Genomic DNA, 24,656 nt, shown 5'->3' on the forward strand with positions numbered 1-24,656 from the left:
CCTCACATTTTAATTTGCTCCAATTTCATCGTTTAATTCAATTTAACATCAATTTTACCCTAAATTTCATCAATTATTCAATTTTGACCCCTAATTTGCTCCGGCGTTGATTGTTTTTTTATTTTTTCTTCTTTTTTATGCCGCTGTTGACCGGCGGCGTTGACTTTTTTTTTTTTTTTGATTTTTTGTCGTCAACATTTTTTGCCTGTTTAAACAGTATTATTGATGTGGTTGACAGTCATATTAACTATATTATTGTTTAGCACAGTAACATTAACTATTACTAGTGGACGCCGGAAACCTATAGCGGAAAAAGCAGATAGACGAAAAAATCAATGCCGGAAACTGGCGGCAAAAAAAATGAAAAAAAAAAGTTTTAAAAAGGAAAATGTCAAAATTGAAATTTTGTAGTCAAAATTGATGAAATTGAAGTTAAATTGGGGTTACAAATAAGAATTGAGTTGAAAGGATTGAGGTAATTTTTTCATATACATTAACTTTACCTTTATTTATAATACATATAAAATGATTGACTTATTGACGAAACAAATGTAGCCCCAAAACTTAGAATAATATAGATAGTTAGTTAGAGACTTATGCATAAAAACCTTTTTTTATTCTAATTTTCTAACATACAACCTGATTTATTTTTTCTTTTGAGTGCTAAGAGAACTATAGTCTCATAAATGAAACTTTTTAAATTAATCATATACACATATGTTAGCATCTTCAATGGATAAGTGATACGAACCCCGTAGAACTTATTACGAGATCCAATATCTTATGCGGAAGTAAGATCGAAAACATCCAAAGAAACAAGAATTCAAGTTGGCGGAAGCAAGGAATAATGACCCCATAGCTATAAAGAGCTAGAAACCATTATTATCAAGGTGTAATATTGATCCCGTGGTTATGAAGAACCAGAAACCAATATTATGCCGCTAAGAAAGTTACAAGAATCCACTTGTAAAATCCCAATATTTGCTGTAGAACAATGAAGGAGAATTAACTCTCAATATACTCAAATTTTCATTAAAAATTGTCCATCAAAATAAGACAAATTGGCAACCTATTTATAAGTGCTAAAAAGACTCCTTTTGCACAAGGAAAAAGACTACTACTTAATCTATAATAAAGAAACTCATAAATAAGAATATTCCTAACCATGAAGAACTATAAAATAATAAAAATATATTAAATCCTAATATTAAAATGTGCATAAATAAATTAGATAACTTGATCTTCAAGTCGACCTCTCGACCACCCTTATAATCTCGCGTAGATAATTGGTTGTGCACGTGCATGAAATTCAAGCTTCATTAGGACACTGTTACACTTCGAATCTCTCTCCGGACAAAACATGAAAGTTGTAGAACTTCGAGTTGGCTTTCCATAGCAATTAGAATCACCTTAGTTAGACGTCATATGAGAGAGTTATAACCCGAATGGTTAAACTGCCAGAAATAGGCGAGAATCTCGGATGCATGAAATTTGACTTGTCCAACGAATTCTTCTCTTTCTTTTCTTCCAATTTCTCAAAGAGGACTCTTCAAAGGCCTGATTCGAGCCTTTATTATTCATTTCCAACACGAACGGCTCCATTAATCTCACTCGCTTTCTCTTCTTTCAATTCTTCGTCTTTGAGCTTGCTAGGATCGTATCATACCCCCCCTCTTTAAAAGGATTCGTCCTCGAATCCGGACAAATATAACAAGGAGTATAAACATAATCGATCTCATGATCAATCGCTCTATTCGGTAGCAAACTTACACATCTCCGCACCACATCGCAGAACACACCATCTTCGTCGGCTTGGATTGAAAGAGTTTGCAATCTAGTTAGCTCGGCATTAACTTCGATACATGGCTGGATCATATCAATAAGTATCAAAATGAATTGTCAAGTCAGTCAAGTCATTTGATACTTGTTATTATTTTGATACATTTTTAAAAGTCATTTACTTCAACTATAAACATCAAATAGATTATTAAAATTTTAAAAAATATGAATAATTATATTTTTAAATAACATATGTCAATTCATGATAGGTTGATTTTGGTGGTTAAAATTTTGATTTTTCACTTGTGGGGTGTATTTTAGCACCTCCAAGAGGTGGATTGTCAAAGTAACTACCATTATGATACATCAATTGGAATGAGAGAACATCTCTAATTGAGTGGGTCAAAACCAAGCTTTCAAGAATTTTGAGGAGAAGATGCCATTCAACTCGATCAATTAAAAGCATTGGAGAGATAATTGCCATGACAACATTTTTACTCTTTTCTCTTGTTGATGCAATGAAGAATTTCACGAGAGAGAATAGAGTTGTCGTTGATGCTACGACCGGGAACAAAAGCGAATTTAGTTGGAGAGATAAGTTTATCAACGAAAATTTTAAGCCCGAGATGCAAAAAAAAAATTGTAATAGCCTTGAAAGCAATGTTGCATAAGCTTTTGGGATCCATTCAATTTCTTAAAATGGTATGGTGTTTGGAATGGTTAAGTCATTATTTATTGTTTTATGAATTGTCTTTATGTTGATTATTATATGGCGGCGGTTATATACAAGCCCATTTTTTTATTAGTTCAAGACCTTTAACATAAAAATACTAATTTACCCTTAATGAAATTTAAAATCAAATAAAAAACACAAAACATTAAAAAATAAAAATAAAAATCATTTCCTTTGTGCAAGACCAAATAAAATACATAAATCTAGAAACCCCTCTTCTTTATTTCACGACTTAAAACTCTCATTCTTCTCCTTCTTCTTCACAAACCCACAAAGAAATCCTACACACCAAAATTATCAAATACATACCAAACATTCACGATGAAACCAGAAAACAATGATATGGTGGTTTACGAGGGTGGAGAACACAATGAAATATGTTTTAACCCTTTATTTTTGCTTTTGAGTCGTTTTTTTTTTTTTTTTGGAAAAAAATTCGACGATACAAAAAATCGGTCAGCAAATACCGATTTTTGTTACTAAAGTCGGTAACCACATTCCGATTATTTTAATAAAAATCGGTACTTAAAAACCGATTTTTACTAATTTTTGTAGTAAAAATCGGCATGACAACACCGCTTTGTTTTTGTATTATCGGTATTGTCATGCCGACTTGTACTACAAAAATCGGTTTTTAAATACCGATTTTATTATCTGTGTTTTTTTAAGATCGTTTTCTCATACTTTCGTGCATCAACCTAGGGGATTGATTGAGGATTATTCAAATGAATTATCTAACGAATAAATATTTGAGATACGGAAAGCTCTACTCGATTAGGTTAAAGGCGTGGTAGACGCCACCGAATGGTGATAAACATTTTCGTTTCAAATATTTAAAAAATATCAATTAACCAAATATATAATGTATTATTTAAAAAAAAATTCAAAAAATATCGGTATTCGAAAATCGATTTTGTACTCAATAATCGACATTAGAACGCCGATTTTGACTTGTAAAGTCGACGTTGTGTCGCCGATTTGGTTAACAAAAATCGGTATTATGACGCCGATTTTCGTGTACAAAATCGGTCTGGATAAACCGATTTCGGAAACCAACGAAAAAAAATAAAAAAAACCAATTTCAATATCAATTTTTTTTCCAAAATCGGCCAAATCATTGCAACCCAACAAGAAATAAGCATAGATTAATGTTCATTCATACATATTTATCAAGAATCGATGTTCGATTAATGTTTTCGAATTTACAAATAAAAATTTAGTAAAAAGGACATCGATGTTCGATTAATGTTTTCGAATTTACAAACAAAAGTTTAGTAAAATGGACTTACTTGTTGATGGTGGTAATGGTGCGGTGGGTGGGTCGCTGGTCATCGCCGGTGCGGTGAAAGTCTCGCTGGTTGGCAGTCGTGATATTTCTTTTTATTTTTTTTATTTTTTCGTGATTTTTGGTCTTGAACAAATTAAAAATAAGATTTATTTGTATTTGAATATTATTTGTGGATAAGGGTATATTTGTCATCTTTGGTCTTTGATGTAATAAAATTAGATTAATTTACGGACTTGAACTAATAAACTCATTTATGTAGTTTTGAACTAATAAAAAAATGGGCTTGCATATAACCGCCGCCTTATTATATTCAAGTTCCTTGTGTTTGAGGTGATTAATTATTCAAATTATTACGTTCTTCCCGTTGTACATTTAATTTTGTTCAAACTAGTACATCATTTGTGCGGTGCATGGATGATCTCTTCCAAAAAGGGAGAAAAGAAAAATTAGTCGAATCAACTATAGTTTATATTGCATTCGATTCAACAAAATCAAAATAAATTAAGTGAATATAATATTTAATTTTTGATCCAAAGTTATAGTATATGAAACTCAATTAAATTTTCAGTGAAAATAACGGCGACAAGAAAAATGAGAAATGAAAACTACATGAATTTTATGCATAATAATTGATTTAGAAATGAGCGGCATTGCAGAGAAACCAACCGATATATCTAGATGCAAATAACTTGCACGTTTTGATTAGTGGGTAGATAGCGTTTGACGGCGGCCGGGGAATTATTGGTTGTTAGAGTTAGGCGGCGGCTGGAAATTATTGACTGCTAGGATTTGGCCGTGACTGGAAGTTGTTTGATGTTAGGGTTTGGCTGCAGTTGGAATTGTTGGGAGATAGAGTTTCGAATAGTACACCATACTAAACCATTGTACATCATAGTACACCATAGTATGTATGCCATTGCTACAATATGATGCACCATATATGAACACACATAGGGGTGTGCAGTGGAATTTTAAAATTTGGATGCCTACAGTGACCACGGGTGACTAGTAGATGTTTACATTTATCACATATTATAAAATATAAACAAATAATTACAAAATAAGTAATTTAAATTAAAACAACGAAAAAATATGTTTTTTTATAACTTGTAATATTATATAGAAAATAAAGAATTATTTTTATATAATAGTGTAAAAAATGATAAAATAAAAAATAAAAAATAAAAAGATGACAAAATCTGTAGAAAAAATGCAAAAATCAAGATCAAATGCAAAGTAAAAAATGTGAATGCAATTTGAATTTTACTTAGGTTAGATTTCAAATTTGTGTGTGGAGGAGCAATTTTGGAATAAATTTTATAAAAGATATGAAGCGAAAAGTTTAAATTTGGATTGTCCTTTAATTCTAATAAGTTTTATCAAATGGACCTATATCTTAAGACTCCTTCATTCTATTGGCTTCACGATTAATCCCACACACGGACTATTGAAATTCGTGTACGAGTGTGGAAAATCGGGATGGGAAATATTGAATCAAAAAGTTGCAAAAATGCTAGAGACATTTCGATGCATCATTTCATACAGCTCAAGAAACAAAATAAAAACAATGAATCCCCTACAACTTCCATCCCACTCTCATTGAACTAACATCTCCAGCTGCAACCCTAATTCTTTGATGTAGGTTTCTTCAATCACCGGCGTTCGCTTGTATGCCGATTATCTGGTCGGTGCTCGACTGCTGGAATTCGTCCTATAATATAATAGAGAATTAAAAAAATAATACAAGTACTCTTATTTATTAGGAAAACAAAAATTGAGGGGTGTATATAGGAATTACCCTTATTTAATTTCTTTAAATTTGATTGCTTGCTTTAAATCGAATATAATAAAATGAAGGCTATATTTAGTTAGTGGGGGCTGTATTTCTTACCTGTAAATTGTGAAGAAACAAAAATGAATTGAAAAATGAAGAATGGGGTCTGGTGTTGGAGTGTGACTGACCAAATTAAAGTCTGGTGTTTCAACTATTGCAGCACCTTGTCCATTTTCATTTCAGTCAAACTATTATTATTGTTCTTCTATTTCTTTATTACTTTCTTTTTTATTCTGGGCTCTGAATTTCTGACTGTCTTGTTGGCCCCATTCATTTATTATTTTATTTGTGAGACATGATTTAATTTCAAATACATTTGTCAACACTCTTTTAATTAGTTAATAATTAATTAGTGAACAGACTGATTAAAAAAAATTATTTTTTCTTAAAGAATTGATTGACAGAGATGCCTATGGTCTATTACACATATAATTCAAGAACACCAACCCTCTTTTATAACTCAACATTGAACTTGATTTTGATTCAAATTTCAAATTAAGCCGTTTCCATCTTTTCTTATTTGTAACATGATTTAATTTTTTATTGAAAAATAAAGACTAATGTAGCTTTCACATATACATTACTTGAGTCTTGAAAGCAACAAATTATACATAGAGTCAAAATATTAAAAAAGGAAAAAAGAAAAGACTAGTTTCCAAAAAATTATGCTAGTTCAAGTGTCAAATATCAGTATATATATACAATATAGGGTTTGACTGTGTTGAAGTTAGCGGTGGTATTGATAGGGATATCGAAGTTTTTGACCATTACAGTTTATCAACCGTAACTTTAAGATATTGAGAAATGTCATACCATTGTCGTACCGAAACATTTGTTATCCGGTTACTTCGGTACGATACCGTGGTGATATTTTACCATTATCTTATATTAAACTAAAGTTTGATAAAAAAATCTTGTCAGTTTTACCCACCAATAAATTTCGTAATATATAAATTTATATTAGTTGAATGTGTCCAAACATTTATTGAGCTAAACATTATACATTAGTTTTATGACGTCGCGTAACGGTACCAATACCGCACCAGAGTGAAATAGTAACTTTGGTAGTTTAGGTAATCTTCGGTTGGTATAGGTACTCAGCAATTGGTAAGGCAATGTTTGGTTGTGTTTTTATTTTGTTTTCATTAATTCCCCAAAACAGAATTACATTTATTACACTTCTCAAATAATTTTCTCAAAACAATCTCAAAAATTTCTCTCTCCTTCAGACATGATATGACTGCTACAGTAAAAAATGTCTTCACTAAGAAACAAAAAAATATCACTTCATCTTTTAATTTTTTTCTTCTAAAATACTTTTTTCTAATACTTTTAAACATGATGTGATTGCTACAGTGTATTTTGTCTCCTTCCAAAATATAAACAAACATTACTTTCATTCTCAAATTCTTACCTCAAAACACATTTCCTCAAAATGAAATCAAAATAAGTTCTAAAACGTTTCCAAACATTGTCTAAATTTTTTCCATAGAAACTAAAAGGACTAATGTATAATTTTATGCCATTTCAATTGCTTAGAAAATGTGAAATTATGAGAGGAAAACAAATAACAAACTTGTAAATCATTTGTTGCTTGTCATGAAATCTCAATTGAGAAACAAACACCATCCAATCAAAAACCATTTGATGTTACTTAGGGAATAAATGTACATCAAATTGACCAAACATCATATCACCATCCAAATCAACCATCATTTAATCTTATTCAAAAATATAATAATAATAATCAAACAAATTCAAATTCTTTTTTTCTTCACTATATTTTTTTCTCGACAAAATTGCTTTTACATTTACATTTAACAAAAAAAAAAAAAAAAAAAAAAAAAAGCTAATGGTATCGATGTATGAATCAAAATGGCATAATGTGACTAGTTTTAGAATCATAGCAAGAAACACAAGAATTTTTTGAGCCGCTACATCTGAAAACCCTAAGCAGATCGGCGCACATTTGCCTGACCGCCGGCGAGCAATTGCTCTGCAGAAGCAGCAGCACCTTCGCCACCCCGTTCCCATCCACCACCGCCGCCGCCGCCCTCTTGTCGCCGAACAGGCAGCACAGGCTCCACAGCACCGTCACCGCGTGCTCCGTCGCCGCCGTCGACACCTTCATCAACTTCTTCACTATCGCCCGCACGCACACTTCGCTCGCGCAGATCTCGCTCCTCCCTTCCTTGCATCCGGAAGCCATCTCCAGTAGCTTCAGCACCTTCTCCGTCGTTCGCGCACTCATCTCCGCCTCCGCCAGCGCCGCCGCCAGCACCTTAACCCCTCCGGCGGCGACAATTTTGGCCCTGTTCCGCCTAATTAGCGCCAAGCGAGTCAGAAAACTCAAGGATGCGTCGATTGCGTCTGGATTCCAACCTGAGGTTGAAATTAATCTCAGCAGCTCGCTGTAAATCTCTTCGTCTTCTGAAATTGACGAAGAAGAAGAATAATTAATCTCCATAAGCTCGAGAAATTTGACCAATGCTATTCTTAGATCCAGCCTTCCTTGCTTCAATCCATTAATTATCGACGCCTTCAAATCACAATTCACAATTTCGATCCTCGATTTCAATCCTTCCGATTCGATTTTCGTCCGATTCTTCAGCAAAACGTTGCACATCACTACAATTTTCTCCAAAAAACTCAACTCCCTCACCCTCCCAATAAGAGACACAAGCAATGGCAGAATCCGGCCGCCGGCCGCCGCCGCAAACCTACCGTTCTCCTCCGATTCCGCGGCGAACGAAATGAGCCTGCCGAGGTTCCGCGTGATTACGGAGGAGCGGAACGGAGAATGCTTCTGAACGTTCTGTAGATCGGCCTCGAGGTGGCGGGTGAGCTCGGCGGCCTGGGTGCAGGTGAGCGAGTCGCGCGGCGGAGGAGGCGAGTCGGAGGAGCGAGTCAGAGCCGAGTCGGACCAGATTTTGATGAGTCGTTGGAGCGTGTGGTTGGGTATGAGGTCTCTGGTTTGGAGCACCTGCATGGTGGCGGGGCAGGTGTTGTTGCCGCCGTCGAGCCACCGCTGGATGCTGCTCCGATCGTAGGTGACGCCGGTGCAGAGGCTGACGGGGGATTTCATCAGGTCCAGAGAGATCGGGCATCGGAAATAACTCGGAACTGTCACCGAGAAATCGTCCAGCACCATTGTTTTTCGAAACGAGTTAATCCGAGTTTTAGAGAGAGAGAGAAAGAAGTGAGAGAAGGAGAGGTGTTTGATGAAAGTGGGGGAAAGTGGGGGAAACAAAGGTGTTAAGAAAGAGAATGGGAATAGTCAAATGAAAGGTGACGTCACGGATTTTGCTTTTTTCTTCTTTTTAATACTTTTTTTTCTTTTTACTATTGTTTATTAATATATTTGATAGTTGTTTGTTTGGAGTTTGGTCTTTGGTCAAAGAAAGGTTCTTCTTTTTCAACTATTAGTTAAGTTTACTTTATTTTAGGGGAGTTAAGTTTACTACAAGTGTGTGTTGTTTGTGCGTGTGTGTGTGTGATTTTATACACAAATCGTTTTCTCTTATGGCTTTCGTAGTGCTGTTTTGGTTCTCCACTTGTATTTGTCCTTTCCTCCCCACCATTCAATTTCTTTATTAATCCATTTTTCCCTCAATTTCTTTATTTTATTCTTATGTTATTATCTTTTTTATTTATAATACATTAAAAAAAAACCCGGTAAGGTATTACCTAGCAGTTGTAGTAAGTAAGTGTGTCAATTGACCTATGTTCGAATCATATTGCCAACGGTCGCTATATTGTTAGCGTAGTGTGGTTTGCGTATGTTTACGCAGTGCATTTATATAATTTGCTACGGAATTCTTAATTTTCTAAAAAAGAAAATGGAGTTATAAAATATCTTTTTGAAATATCTAATTTTATATATTCCAAACTTTGTATTTGTGATCTCATTGATATTCCTTAGGTATATTAAACAATTCTTGAATATGATAGCTAACGTATGATGTGTCCATTATTCTAACATCTATTTCAACATCAACAAATTACCTAATTGGTGTACGTTGATATATAACAATGTATAATACATCAATCATCACTGATTCGTTGTTTTGGGATTGAAATATTTGGATATAATAAAGGGATTTTTATGCAAAAGTCCCCAACCAAGCATGTTTATTATTCTAGGTATAGGGGACATATCTCTTTCACCAATAAGCCCATCCCTTTAATATTTATTATAACTAAAGGAAACATTCATGTATATCCCAATATTACCCTCAATCATTTATACCCAATTCTTAATTGTAATCCAAATTAATCAATTTTGTCCATAAAAGTTCAATTTTGACCACAAAAATTCAATTTTGACTTTTTTTTGGAGTATAATTTAATATGCTCCAATTTCATCCTTAACTTAATTTAATCTCAATTTGACCCCAAATTTCACAAATTATTAAATTTTGACCCAAAATTTTTTTTTTTTTCAAAAAAAATTTTTTTTTCAAAAACTTTTTTTTGCCGCCGGATTCCGGCGTTGACCGGCGGTCAACGCCGGTCTCCGGCGTTGACTTTTTAAACTTTTTTTTTTTTTTTTTTTTTTTTTTTTCTTTCGGATTTTTTTTCCGGATTCCGGCGTTGACCGGCGGTCAACGCCGGTCTCCGGCGTTGACTTTTTTTTTTTTTTTTTTTTCTTTTTTCTTTTTTTTTTTCTTTTCTTTTCTTCCGGATTTTTTCGCCGGTTTCCGGCGGTCTCTTTCTTTAGTGTTTTTTTAAGTTTTTTTTTTTGTTTGGTTTGTTTTGTTTTTCCACGCCCGCCGCTACACGTTGACCGTAATTGTGCTGTCACTGACAGTAATTTAGCGTAATTATACTGTCAATGATAGTTAATTAACGTAATTGTACTGCCGTTGACATTACATTTATGTAATTGTGCTGCCGTTGACAGTAAATTAATGCAATATTATATTTATTTATTTATTATTATTTTTTTTTATTTTTTTTGATTTGTTGACAAGTCAACGTAATTATATTACTGTCGTTGACAGTAAAATAACTGTAAACACAATAATATTACTGTCAACAACATCAATATTATTATTTTTTTGGGGTGTTTGTTTTGTTCGAGTTATTCACGAAGTAACGTAATAATATTACTGTCTACTATTGTAATATTACTGTTGCTATAGTAATATTACTGTCACTCACAGTAATATTAATTCTTTTGGTTTTTTTTATTTTGTTTACATTTGTTGAACGGACAACATAGTAATATTACTTTATTATACAATAATAATGAATTTTGTTGTGTTAATATTAATGTGCTAGAGATTAATATAGCAATATCAATGTGTTAAACTATAGTTTAGTTAATTTTACTGTGTTTAACAGTAATATAGTTAATATTACTGTCATTCACAGCAATATTGCTGTTTAAACGGAAAAAAAAGTAACAGAAAAAAAAAAAAAAAAAAAAAAAAAAAAAATTAAAAAGTCAACGCCGGAGACCGGCGTTGACCGCCGGAATCCGGAAAAAAAATCCGGAAGAAAAAAAAAAAAAAAAAAAAAAAAAAATTAAAAGTCAACGCCGGAGACCGGCGTTGACCGCCGGTCAACGCCGGAATCCGGAAAAAAAATCCGGAAGGAAAAAAAAAAAAAAAAAAAAAAAATTAAAAAGTCAACGCCGGAGACCGGCGTTGACCGCCGGTCAACGCCGGAATCCGGCGGGAAAAAAAGTTTTTGAAAAAAAAAAAATTTGTGAAAAAAAAAAAGTTTTGGGTCAAAATTGAATAATTTGTGAAAGTTGGGGTCAAATTGAAGTTAAAGTAAGTTAAGGATGAAATTGGAGCATATTAAAGTAAGAGGGGTTATTTTAGTCCTTTACATAAATCTGGACCATGTGTGGACTTATTGGTAAAGGAGAATATTGTCTGGATCTCTTTATGAATAAGTTCCCACTGATGGGCTTATTTGTAATATGCCCTATAATAAATAGATTGGAAAATTAATATTTAAATTCATATTAATCCAATTTCCAATCAATTATATTATACTAGTATTCACCCGTGCGATGCACGGGGTGGCATATTTTCAACTGGAAATACATGTCTGAAAAATAAATTTACGCATATATAAATTATTACGCTCATTGAATTTAAATACAAAAAGAGACCAACAATATTGAAGCATCATGTTCTTCATAGTTACATCATAAGAATAATATTAAAATATTAGTATATCGTCAAAAATAAATCTTAAAGATAATAAAATTTGCGCTGAGCATCCTAGGGACATGATTGAAAATAACATTGCACGGGGGAAATTATATAGAGAAGAAACACCTGCCAAAAAATAAGTTGTTAAAAAAAAGACATGTTACATGAATAATTGGTAAATATGAAAATATTCTCTACCTTCAAATTCGATAATAATTGGTAAATATGAAAATATTCTCTACCTTCAAATTCGATGAAATACTTCCTTGTACACGACATTTCTAGTAACATTGGTGAGTTCACTCGAATCCAACTTGATGAATATCTTAATGCCACCTCTGCTCGTAACTCTGGACAGTGCAACATATAGTTGATCATGGCTGAAGACATGCTTAGGAAGATACAAACCAACATGCGAAAGAGTTTGACCTTGGCTTTTATTGATCGTCATTGCAAAAGAAACAATCAACGGAAATTGTCTTATCTGAAATTTAATTGGCAGTCCGGTAGATGGTATTAAAGTCATCCGAGGAATGACCACCTGTCACCGATATTTTTTCCGGAAAGAGTTTTGCAACTCAGAACGTGAATGCTAGTTCTAATAATTTGAAGTTTGGTCCCGTTACACAATCCTTTAGCTTGATCGATGTTTCTTATTAGCATAACGGGTGCACCAATCTTGAACTTCAACGCATGAGAACGAAGTTCGGAGCATCTTATTGTGTTGAGGAATTCAGTCGAATAAATTTCTGCATTATCCTCCATTGTTTGCTCGTCCCTCAACATACTATCTGAGCTCAGGTACACATTCTCCTCTCCTGGAAGGAGAGACATTAAGTGATCGTTCAAAAACTCGACGCATTCATTAGTTGGTGCAAGAATTGCTCTCCCTTGAAAATAATCTGGACCATATATGTTACTCAACAATCCGGGTAAACGAATTCCAGTAGGTCTCTGAATGGATCTTCTGAATCACCAATCAACATGTCATCGGGAATCACTATCGACGCTTCACCATGATTTTGTTCCCCAACATCCTCACTACCAACCTTCAGTATCCAGTCTCCAAATTCTTTTACCTCATCCACGTTAGATGGAGAAGAGCATGACTGCAATCTCATGTTCTTAGTCAACTTCATGACACGACAGAAATTCCACAGCGAAGAGGATTTTATCGTAGCATGTACTATGTCCTGCATTGATGCTTTGAGCACAACTGGTAAAATCTGCCTAAAATCTCCTCTAAAAACAACCACCTTTCCACCAAAGAGGTTGTCAACCTGTAATATTGACTTCATTGTCTTGTCAAGTGCTTCAAAACAGTATCTATGCATCATAGGAGCCTCGTCCCATATAATAAGCTTTGCCCTTATGAACAACTCCGCATGTGGACTTTGTTGCGATATGCTACAGGTGGAACTCTCGTGTACAATTATGGGTAGTTCGAATCGAGAATGAGTTGTTCTTCCACCGAGGAGCAATAACGATGCTATACCACTCGATGCAACGTTAATTACAATCTCTCCCTTGGAACGAACTGTAGCCGAAAGATTTTACCCATAGAAACGTCTTTCCTGTTTCACCATGGCCATATAGAAAGAACATTACACCACGGTCACTGGATACAACATCCATGACTACATCATAAATCTTTGTTTGCACGTCTGTAATTCAAGCAAGACACCGTTGAAGTTCCCTACCCATTTCAAAGCGGTCGTAATCCAGTTCATCTAACACCAATATGTTTACTGTGTCATCCGCTGAGAATTCGATATGAACTGCCATGGGCGCGTAATTTCGCAAGCTTTTACCATTGCTTTGCAATATTTTTTCTATTTCGGTGAGAGTATAGTTCTTCAAGCTTTCATCCGATATATGTAAATTTTCAAAAAAAAATGGATAAATTATGTGCATTTAGTTCAAAACGACAATATTAAAAGGATGAGTAATATTTAAAATCTAATTGAATAATGTGTTATACAAATTGCCATACCTGGATTAGTATGAAGACTTTGTTGTTTGTAAGCAATACCCTCAGCCAAATCCAACCAACAACTTTGTCAAACATGTTCGGGCCGACTTAAGCTATTGGAAAGAAGCATAACTACAGTGCCCAAGTATTCACTTCTATTAATGAATATATGTATTCTTTGCCGTTATCTAATAGACCCAACACATAACATGCATCCCTGAACGTAGGGTAGACGGTGTCAAAAACTTTTCAGATGTCCTCGTAGCACGTATATCCCCTCTGAATGTTAAGTAGCAATCTAAGGTAACATTCATTAATATTAAGTAGTCTTTCCCCTTTCCAGGGGGAACATTCGCAAGCCTACCAATAGAAAATCATTTTTTCCTTGGCGCCCAAGTTCGAGAATCCTCTTTTAACCCAAGTTCGCAAACCTCCACATTGCCTCACATGCCGAAAGATATATGCAGTCGTACTACATCTTTATCTCATCACAAATCTCAGCACCGCCATCTGTATTGCGTGTTATGTCTGTAAGAACGCGACCCGATGGCATACGAACACCACTCATTCCATAAAATGAAGCTTCTTGAGATTTTATGGACTCGTCCATGATTTTTTTCCCCTTTATGTTAGCAATCTGGTCTAAAGTGGGATAATAATATATAAAACATTATTTGACAATGCACAATAACAATAAGTCAATATACCAAACTATATTGGTAAGTATTCGTATAGTATACACACCATTGGTCACTTCGTGTGCATTCCGTTCTCCTGGGTGCTGATTCTCCTTCATGAAGTACTGATGAGCAGTCAACATATAATTAGTATTAATACTAATTATATTATGCTAATGTTAATGCTAATCCTAATCCGAATCCTAATTCTAATTATAATGCTAATATTAATACTAATTCTACTAATTCTAGTCATAATGCTAATCATAATACTAATATTCATACTAATAGTAAAATCCTAATGTACCTAATGCTAATGTTAATCCTAATGCTAACACTAATACTAATACTAATATTAATACTTATATGATAATGCTAATTCTAATTCTAATTCTAATTCTAATATGCTAATGCTAATATGCGGCTTAATCCCACTTTGCACCCTTGAAATATGCCATTTTGGCACTTTGCACCCTCGAAACATAATAAATCATGCATAATGCATCCCAAATGAATGTTTAAAGCTAATAAATGTAATTTAATATTTTTAGTGGTAGTTTTTAGGATGACAAATGTCAAATAATTTTTTTTATTCATCAATCATTTTGAAACTATAAAGTGCATAAATAAAAATACATCTCATCAACTTATTTAAAATTTATTTTTTATCCCAATAAAATATTTTACGAAAAAAAGAATCCTTCATCTATTTCGTTATCAAGTTATCTGAAAATCATATTGTTTTTCCAAATATTTTTACTTCATATTTCCACCAGTTACAATAAAAAAATCCATCAATCGAATAATTTAGTGATAAAATTTTATTTTAGTTTATTTTGTAAGAAAATATATTTTTTTTCCAATAATCAGGTGTTTTTTTTCCCGCACTTTTTGCGCTCGAAATTAGGTTGGAGGTTGAAGAAAATGATAATTTATGTATTATTTTGCATCCCAGTACCAATACCAATACCAATATCATTATCAAACCAACAACAATATTTTGAATAATTATTGTTAGATTAACCAAATCAACACCATGAAATACGAAACGAAAAATATTCAAAACAAAGGAATTTGGCATATAGATAAATTTGCCACAAATAAATAATGGGGTTTTTTCATATCGAAGAAAATAATAAATAAATTGCTTCGCATGTATCGCTGATTGTACACAAACTAAAATATGAGAAAGAAAAAAAATTAAAAAGAAGACACATGGTATAGAATTGGTACACAAAAAATTGAAAAGGAATTGTAAACATAGCCGAAAGTACACATATTTCTGGGTAGTAAACATTTGATTGCCAATATATAAACTGTCCGTCTTGATCATATCTACAAAAACATATACAATTAAAAAAATTGTTATATATGACTGCAAATATAAAAATTTATTCAACTATATTGAAACAAAAAACCCAATATTTTAATCCATAACAAATCATTTAAAACAAAAGCTACTTACATTTATTTGTTTAATTCATTTCCATTGTTTAACAAAGTAAGATATATGTAAACCGGTGATGCTATTAGAATGTATACGTTCGAAATACTATTAAAATTTGACAAACTTTTATAAGGATTAAAAAAATGGATAAAAAAATAAGGATTAAAAAAGCTACTTATATTTTACTAAGCATATTTTTATTTGTGATTCAAAATAAATATAAATATTATCATAATAATGTAAACAAAATCTTTGTTTTTTATGACAATTGCTAACAAAATTTCTATGAATTATGTAACATATTAGTATAACGATAATTTGCATTAATACCAATTTATTAGCTTTCATGAAATACCTCATGACCAAGAAGTATGTCATTATTCTAGTTTGCATCATTATTATAAATGGTGATACACATTTTATACATTCAATGGCAAATAGTGAATATTATAATTATTGTATTATATAAAAAATAAGTCACATTATTGTATAATAGCAAACATTCGATATAAAAACAGTTATAAAATAGCGAAAATATTGGAAATTACTAATTACTATATCTTGTCAATATCTATATTATAACAGCAAAAATTCAAATTATTATAAAGAAAAACAAAAAAAATGGCAATATGGCATTGAAAAATATAATATTTACCTACCGGAAAAGAATTTATTATGTAATGATTTTAAATCAATCTCGTTTCTATGAATGTTGTCTAATATATTTCCTAAATTTTATAATACAATTTTTAGCAATAAATATGTATAAAGTTTTTTTTTTAATTTAGTGTGTGTGTGAGTCAAAAATAAATTCGTAAAAAATAGTATATATTGATTTTAAAAGAATCTCATTTTACAAAATTTTGTAACGTAGAAATATACTACTATTTTTTAATGTACGTATATATATATATATATATATATATATATATATATATATATATATATATATATATATATATATATATATATATATATATATATATATATATATATATATATATATATATATATATATATATATATATAATTTTCTTCAGCTTTAAATTTGAGCACGACATATTTCATAAAACAATAGATACAAATTATCAATTTAATTATAATAATCAAGAGCAAGATTAAAACATAAAATAAATTATAAATTTGAATGTCCTAACGCTATTAAACTCCCAACATTAAACAAATTTCATCAAAAGAAAATTCTAACAAAAATTTCAATGAAACAAAAACAAAATATTTAAGGAGTAAATCTTCTTGCTGACTTGCACAATGCACTTCAATGACGTTTTTGTTGGGATAAACAAAAATTGCGTGATTTTTCCAGGAATAAATCTCAAAGAAATTTTTGTTTTTTTTTTTTGCCAATGTATCCAGCAACATCTCCAAATTGCTTGGATATGTGCTACACGGAAATTGATCAATTAACAACATATTATTAATTACACATTAGTTATAGAAAATATAGCAAAACAGAATATGAATATAACCTTTGATTTTTGAACTTTCAAGATGTAGTCGCACTTTTTGCAAATTCATAGAACTTTTCCATATCCGATATCAGTCCCGTAAAATACATGACTTAACAACTTCCATATCTACAGATCATTAAAAAAATGTTAGAGATATATACTTATGTAAAAATAACAAATAATATAATGCAAAGTTAATTTGGAGCAAATAATTATCATGTGCATCGAAACAAATAAATCATAATGATCTATTTTTTCGAGAAAAAAAAATGTACACCGAAATATGAATTTCAATATAATTATCAGAAGAAAAAAACAGAAAAACTAAAAAGAGAAACCAAGAATAAAACAATATTCCCTCCCCTCCCCCTCCCTCCCTCTCTCTCTCTCTCTCTCTCTCTCTCTCTCTCTCTCTCTCTCTCTCTCTCTCTAACTGGATTTTTTTTTGTGGTGATGAATTTTGTGGTATGAGATTTTATAGTTGTATTTATGCGATAAAAACGTAAATAATATGTAAAAACGAAAATAATTAATTAACATTAAAACAAAGATTTTCAATATTGAATTTTTGAATTTGAATTTTAAAATAAATTAAAGTACATGTTTAAATAAGGAAAACGCGAAACCAATATAATTAATGATATGCTTCAATTTTGCTAAATCACACACACACATATATATATATATATATATATATATATATATATATATATAACTAATGATATATATCTAGAAATAAATTAATATCGTTTCTATAATTATAGAAATTATATATATTGTAATTGATATTAATTGACATTCTTGTATAAGATATTATGAAATATGGAAAAGATATAAATCAAATTAATAGACAAAATAATAATATCTTATATAAAGTTGGTAAGTTTTAATTAATATGCATTTATTATCGATAATTGCATTAGATAAATAAGTAATGTGTGTATATTAATATTGTGATTATAATGGAACAAAAAATGCCACATTAGATATGAGGTGGATGCCACATAGATATGCCACATGTCGATTTCTTAAGCTATGAGGGTTTCCGTTTATATATTACATAGATATATTTATTGTTTATAAAAAAAGAAACTCATTAACCAATAAAAATACACTATTTTGACATGTAGGTGAGATAAAATTTGAAACAAAAAATGTGGAATTATTTCATTAATAATATGGGTGATTCTTGTAAGTGGGTTATTTTTGCAATTAATATAATATTGTGCATGAAATTTACTCAATTATGAAATTATAAAAATTGCAATTAAGTCCTACGTTTTTTAAATCAAAATATTGTTTATAAAAAAAAACTCATGAACCAATAAAAAGACATTATTTTGGCATGTAGGAGAGATAAAATTTTAAAATCAATAATGTCAAATTAATTAATTAATAAGATAGATGATTATGATAATTGGGTTTTTTTTGCAATTAATATAATATTGTGTATAAAATTTAATTAACCAAAAAATAGAATTAACGTATTTATTATGAAAAAAATGGATTAAAAAAGGAAACTAAATAACCAATAAAAAGACACTATTTTGACATGTAAGAGAGATAAAATTTAAAAATTAATTATGTGAAATCAATTACATAATAATATGGTGATTATGGTAAGTGGGGTTATTTTGAAATTAATAATAAAATGTGGACTCAATCTCCTCAAGTGGATAAATTTTATTGTGTATCTTAGTTTTATATATAATATAGATTAATGGGTAAATTACAAACACCCCCCTGAGGTATGGTTAAATTACAAAAACCCCCCTCTTGTTTGGATAATTACATCTACCCCCTCAACTATGATTTTTTCTTAGACCTCCACCTTTATGGTGCCAAATTCTACATAGTCATCTAGATTCCGTGAAATGTGCTCTAGTTTGTACTCGTTTTGTGTAAAAAATACAGTTTCCGATGCACCACAAACTGATACATACAAGCTAAAAATCACATATTATGATCATCTTGCTTCATAATGTAGAGTTTGAATGGGATAAAAGGGGTACAAAAGTGATAATATTCCATATAATCTCGAAGATTCCACTAAATTTGAGGAGTTGAGGGGGTGGATGTAATTATCCAAACAAGAGGGGTGTTTTTGTAATTCGATCCTGTGGGTGTTTGTAATTTACCCTATATTAATTGAAGAACCATTTTATACTGAGAGCTTATGGGCTTAAGGCCCAGTAAATAAGGTGCACAAAGCAAAGGCCCAAATTATTCCTTCAAATAAAGGTTCGGGTCAATAAGCTCACACGAGCATGGATCTAGGCAACCCAAATCAATATGCTTAGGTCTCGTTTGTTGTCAAGATAGGATTAACTAATATAAAATTAAATAATATAATGAAAACTCAATTGTTTTGTTGGACCATGTCCAACAAAAAACCTTCTTAAAAGAGAAGATAAGCTATGATAACATAATATATATTCTAGTCGACTCGGGAAATTATTGAGTTTATCAAATATCAAACAAAATCCAATTATACAGTTGCAATGGATAATTTCCCAAGCCAAACGAGTGACAAACCTTCCTTAAATCTCCCTTTCATTTTTCTGATGAGTAAAACTTTCATTCAATTAGAACAACTCAGAAGAGATAAGATCTTGAATCGGTACATGAAGATCATACAAGAGTCTTTATTTTGGTAAATAAATAGTTTCATGTGCCACCCGATTACGTTCCCTTCTTCCTTGAAAATAGGTTCAACTCTAAAAATTTTGAAAATAGGTTCAACTCGTAAAATGTCAAAACTCGATCCAATAACTTAAGGATATAAATGTGTCTTAGACTCATGGATTATAATAAAATCTACACACAACTTATTACCAAAATGGCGAGTTTCGATTAATATAAGAACCCAAATACCCAATTCAAAATAGGGGACGACTAAAACAAATACAATTTATTTCTCACTTAAATACCACCTACATAAACAATAGAAAATAAATAGGTAATGGCATTAATACCCTTAAATAAATCAATGCCAAACAATTTTTGTGTGTGATATTGATTTTTATTAAGGTTAATAATATCATTGCCTATTTATAATTTTGTTTTTTTAATTTTTGTTATGTTAGATAGTATTGAACTCAGACAAAAATAATATTTTATTTGAGCGGCTGCCTTCAAAATATTCTTGTGGCTTACTATTTTGAGGAGATAAATCCTTTTGGTGAAGTAGGGCATTGTTTATTATTATGAAATGTGGAGGTTAAGAGTCAAACAATAGTGGGGCCCACATTAGGGGGGAGCGGCTATGATTTTAGGTGGATGTACACACGCCTGTAGAAACGGGTGGGTGTAATTTGCGTATAATGAGGAAAAGAACGTGTGGGGGGGAATGGGGCCCACCTTTATAAGTGGGCCCACTTTGGTTCAACTGGTCGGCCCATTGACATCATTTGGAATAATTTTGGAGTGTGCAACCACTAGTGGATTTCCAATTATTCGTCATTATTCACTGTTATTATGGCTTTCTTTGACAAAAAACATTCAATTCATTATGCTGCACCGCAATACTTCAAATTAGTCCCCTTTCTTGTCATTTTCAAATTCAATTTTTTTAACTTACTCGATCAATTGATACTCGATAAATTAATAATTTTACTTAGATAATATTTTTTCGTAGTCCTAACTTAGTGACGGTGTGCTAAATTAATAATTCGCTAAATTTATAAGATAATACACATTTGAAAATTTTAAAAAGCCCCATATAATATATAAATTAAAAATGCATAAAAATAATTCTTAAATTACATAGTACAGTACGTATTCTATCGATCTATGAAGGGTTAAAAAAATATAATTTAATTGTCCTTTGTTTTTTGTTGTAGTTCATATCACCGTTAATTTGTCATTTTCTTAACATAGTTAGAACTTTTGGTATAGTTTTTTTCACAACTCAACAGAAAATTGTTCAATACCATTGTTGATTTAAGGTTTCGTTCGAGAAACGGGTTTTATACTACATTGAACTAATGGTACAATGAATAATATATACGTAAAAAAATAAAAAAATAAATGTATTTATTGAAAATAATAAAAAAAATTATTTCAAAAATTAATAAACTATTAATTAATGATAACTATTAATTTATCGAAAGTTAATATTTCGTTAAATTAATAGAATTTTGATGGTCCCAACTGTATTAATTTATAGAGGTTTAACTGTATTAGAAACTTCAAGTTCATATCTATACTTTTTTACTTTTTAGAAAAAAATTTAGAATATAACTTCTTCATATTGGATTTCTTTATTTTTATCATTCATGTGCGGTACGGTACATCTTACACCAGATTAGAATTTCAAAATGGCTATTTAGTTAGAAGAATGATTATTAATGGGAATATATCGGAGGAAAATAGGGGGATTTCGAATAATATTAGTATTTGAGTTCGAAACAAAGTTCATCTCAAGAGAAACGGTGCAACGTCAACACTCTCTAAGCATAGCTTGAGATGCAAATCAAAATTCGGCAATCCGACGTCGTTTAGGACTTCAAATTCGTTAGTTTCCTTCTTAATCATGCTTATACTAATTTTACCTTTTCAAATGTAGTTCTATTATTTCCTCGTCAACACTATTGCTTTGACCTCGAAGAGGTACACAATTATAATTCATAACATGTGCATCTCGAGCTACACCTCCAACAAACATCATATTAGGTTTGCCCCTTCTATAGTTCCTGTTGAGGGCAAGTCCCTCTGGCATTAATCGAAGTTGCCGCAATTCATCTCGAATCTCTACTCGAAGTTCTTTTGTAGCCTGCAAGCCTCGTTTGGAGGGAGTTCGATCGCTGCAAAATGTCACCAACCTCGTGGTCATCGTCAACGCAGTTGTTGCCCATTCTTACGCTAGAACACATTGAACTAGGAAAAAAACATTGCTCTAGATGCCAACTGACGCAAAAAGGAAGCGTGATAAAAATTAATTTCTATGAATTAATCTTATAGAATAAACGAATTATGGAATCCATTAGAAAAATGAGAACACTTTAAGGATTTTTATTAAAATTTCAAAATTCAAGGTCGAAATAAAATTCTAAGGCAAATATATATATATATATATATATATATATATATATATATATATATATATATATATATATATATATATATATATATATATATATATAGGGTAAATTACAAACACCCCCCTGAGGTATAGTCAAATTACAAAAACACCCCTCTTGTTTGGATAATTACAACCACCCCCCTCAACTCCCCAAATTTAGTGGAATTTTCGAGATTATATGTAATATTATCACTTTTGTACCCGTTTTATCCCATTCAAACTCTACATTATGAAGCAAGATGATCATAATATGTGATTTTTAGCTTGTATATATCAGTTTGTGGTGCATCGGAAACTATATTTTTTACGCAAAACGAGTACAAACTAGAGCACATTTCACGGAATCTAGATGACTATGTTGAATTTGGCACCATAAAGGTGGAGGTCTAAGAAAAAAATCATAGTTGAGGGGGTAGATGGAATTATCCAAACAAGAGGGGGGTTTTTGTAATTTGATCATACCTCAGGGGGGTGTTTGTAATTTACCATATATATATATATATATATATATATATATATATATATATATATATATATATATATATATATATATATATATATATATATATATATATATATATATATATATAATATGGAATGCTAGAACAACCCTAAGCAATCCTAATGGCATTTTTATAATTACATATATTTTTAGATTATTTTTTTTCTTTACTGATTTTTTAATTATAAAAAGTTCTAAATTCAAACCAAATCGTGTAGAATCCCTAAACATCAATCTCTTATTTTTCAATCACACATCTCTAATTATATCTAAACGTTTCTTTCTCTCTTTTTTTTTCCTCTAAATTTTTGTTTTATTAATAATTTCAGTTTTTTAACTATCAAATTCACTTTATGAGAATTAAGTTTATATAATATTTTGTGGAGTCGCAAAGTTTGTATTATTAGATAGGTGTAACTGTTGACATTATTACTGTATTTTAAATATCACTAATAAATTTTATTAGCATAGAGTAATATAGTTTCTTATTGTAATTGTTATTGTCATATATTTAAATAATTATTTTTCCACTTTCGAAATACTATGCATGTGGAGAAACACTAGTTTATAATAATAAAACTAAAATCTATGTAGCACGGACACGGAAACGGCGATACATGGAAACAGAAAAACGAACACGGCGAAACGGCATGTCCCGAAAATGGGGATATAGGAACTTGGGGAAATGTGTAAATATTAAAAGTATAGGGGTATATTTATAATGTGCTATATAAATATATATAAGTTTTTGTTTATATATAAATTCTTTTTCTATATTTTCATACAAACATATTCAAAATAGATTTTACTATCAACTATCAATTTGCAGTTGATCACTAAATCATGAAAATAATTTGGGAAACAACAAAAATATTTAAAAAAATGCTATTCAAACATGTTTTTAACTTTCAAAAAATTGTAAAATGGCCCATAAGGTGTCCGACAGGTGTCTTCAAGTTTCCGATACGAAACATTTCCATAATGCGGAAACATTAAGAAACTGAAGTTTCCGTCCTACATAGATTAAAACCTATGAAATAATTTGAGTGACACCTTTAATTATTTTACATAAATAGAGGTTATGTAGTACCATACACTTTTTTGATTTTTCGAGTAAATCCCATTAGTTTTTTTTTTTGAACAGAAGGATAACTATTATATTAAGATTTCAAAACAAGAGTTTCAGTACAGAGAGTAGTTTTACAGGCCCGTTGGTACATGCTATTACAGTCGTTATACAAAATATTAGTCAAAAAGGTCGGGCATATTTCAAAAGTAAGCGTAGCGTCGTTGTTCATAGTCGTTCCAAGTTTTGCCAAAAAGTCAGCTGCACCATTTGTCTCTCTGTACCCGAACTCCACTTCGACAGCGTCAAATTCAGTCAATCTCCTCCGCAACTCCTGCAGAAGTGAGTGGAGATCCCTGTGCAGCTGGTCCTTCCTGCTAAGAGTCGAGATTAAAAACATGGAATCAGTTTGGACACGGAGTTTTTTAATATCCAGCATTCTGGCGAGGTTAATGCCTTCCACTAGCGCCCAACATTCAGCTTTATTATTAGAGACAATGCCTATATTCTTAGAAAAAACATTAATAAATATGCCATTACTATCTCTGATAATACCCCCGATTCCGGCAGAACCGGGATTATGTTTGGATGCTCCATCAATATTAAGTTTAAACCACTCCCTTGGAGGGGGTTTCC

The 24,656-nt window shown here is 31.3% G+C and overlaps 2 protein-coding genes across 2 annotated transcripts; both read right to left on the reverse strand.

Annotated features, from left to right (window-relative positions):
- Positions 1-7,200: 7,200 nt before the first annotated feature.
- On the reverse strand, positions 7,201-9,185 carry LOC105973249 (U-box domain-containing protein 27). Its single transcript, XM_012998270.2, has one exon. It carries the CDS (start codon positions 8,783-8,785, stop codon positions 7,505-7,507), a length of 1,281 nt encoding a protein of 426 aa, XP_012853724.2. The 5' UTR covers positions 8,786-9,185; the 3' UTR covers positions 7,201-7,504.
- Positions 9,186-12,724: 3,539 nt separating this feature from the next.
- On the reverse strand, positions 12,725-13,589 carry LOC148768445 (uncharacterized). Its single transcript, XM_088821209.1, has 2 exons — positions 13,505-13,589; positions 12,725-13,341 (listed from the first exon to the last, which is right to left on the reverse strand). The coding sequence occupies exons 1-2, from the start codon at positions 13,587-13,589 to the stop codon at positions 12,725-12,727; spliced, it is 702 nt and encodes a 233-aa protein (XP_088677335.1).
- Between the last annotated feature and the right edge of the window lie 11,067 nt (positions 13,590-24,656).

The sequence above is a fragment of the Erythranthe guttata genome, chromosome 8 (assembly GCF_056151865.1).
Source record: "Erythranthe guttata isolate IM_541 chromosome 8, IM_541, whole genome shotgun sequence".
Taxonomy (NCBI): domain Eukaryota; kingdom Viridiplantae; phylum Streptophyta; class Magnoliopsida; order Lamiales; family Phrymaceae; genus Erythranthe; species Erythranthe guttata.

What these genes read in the sequence shown, in the direction of transcription:
- LOC148768445 (XM_088821209.1), bottom strand. Translation starts at nt 13,589, where the DNA reads ATGGCAGTTCATATCGAATTCTCAGCGGATGACACAGTAAACATATTG. An exon ending in TTACGACCGCTTTGAAATGG is followed by an intron (nt 13,342 to 13,504) that starts GTAGGGAACTTC and finishes TTTCGGCTACAG; the next exon opens with TTCGTTCCAAGGGAGAGATT.
- LOC105973249 (XM_012998270.2), bottom strand. Translation starts at nt 8,785, where the DNA reads ATGGTGCTGGACGATTTCTCGGTGACAGTTCCGAGTTATTTCCGATGC.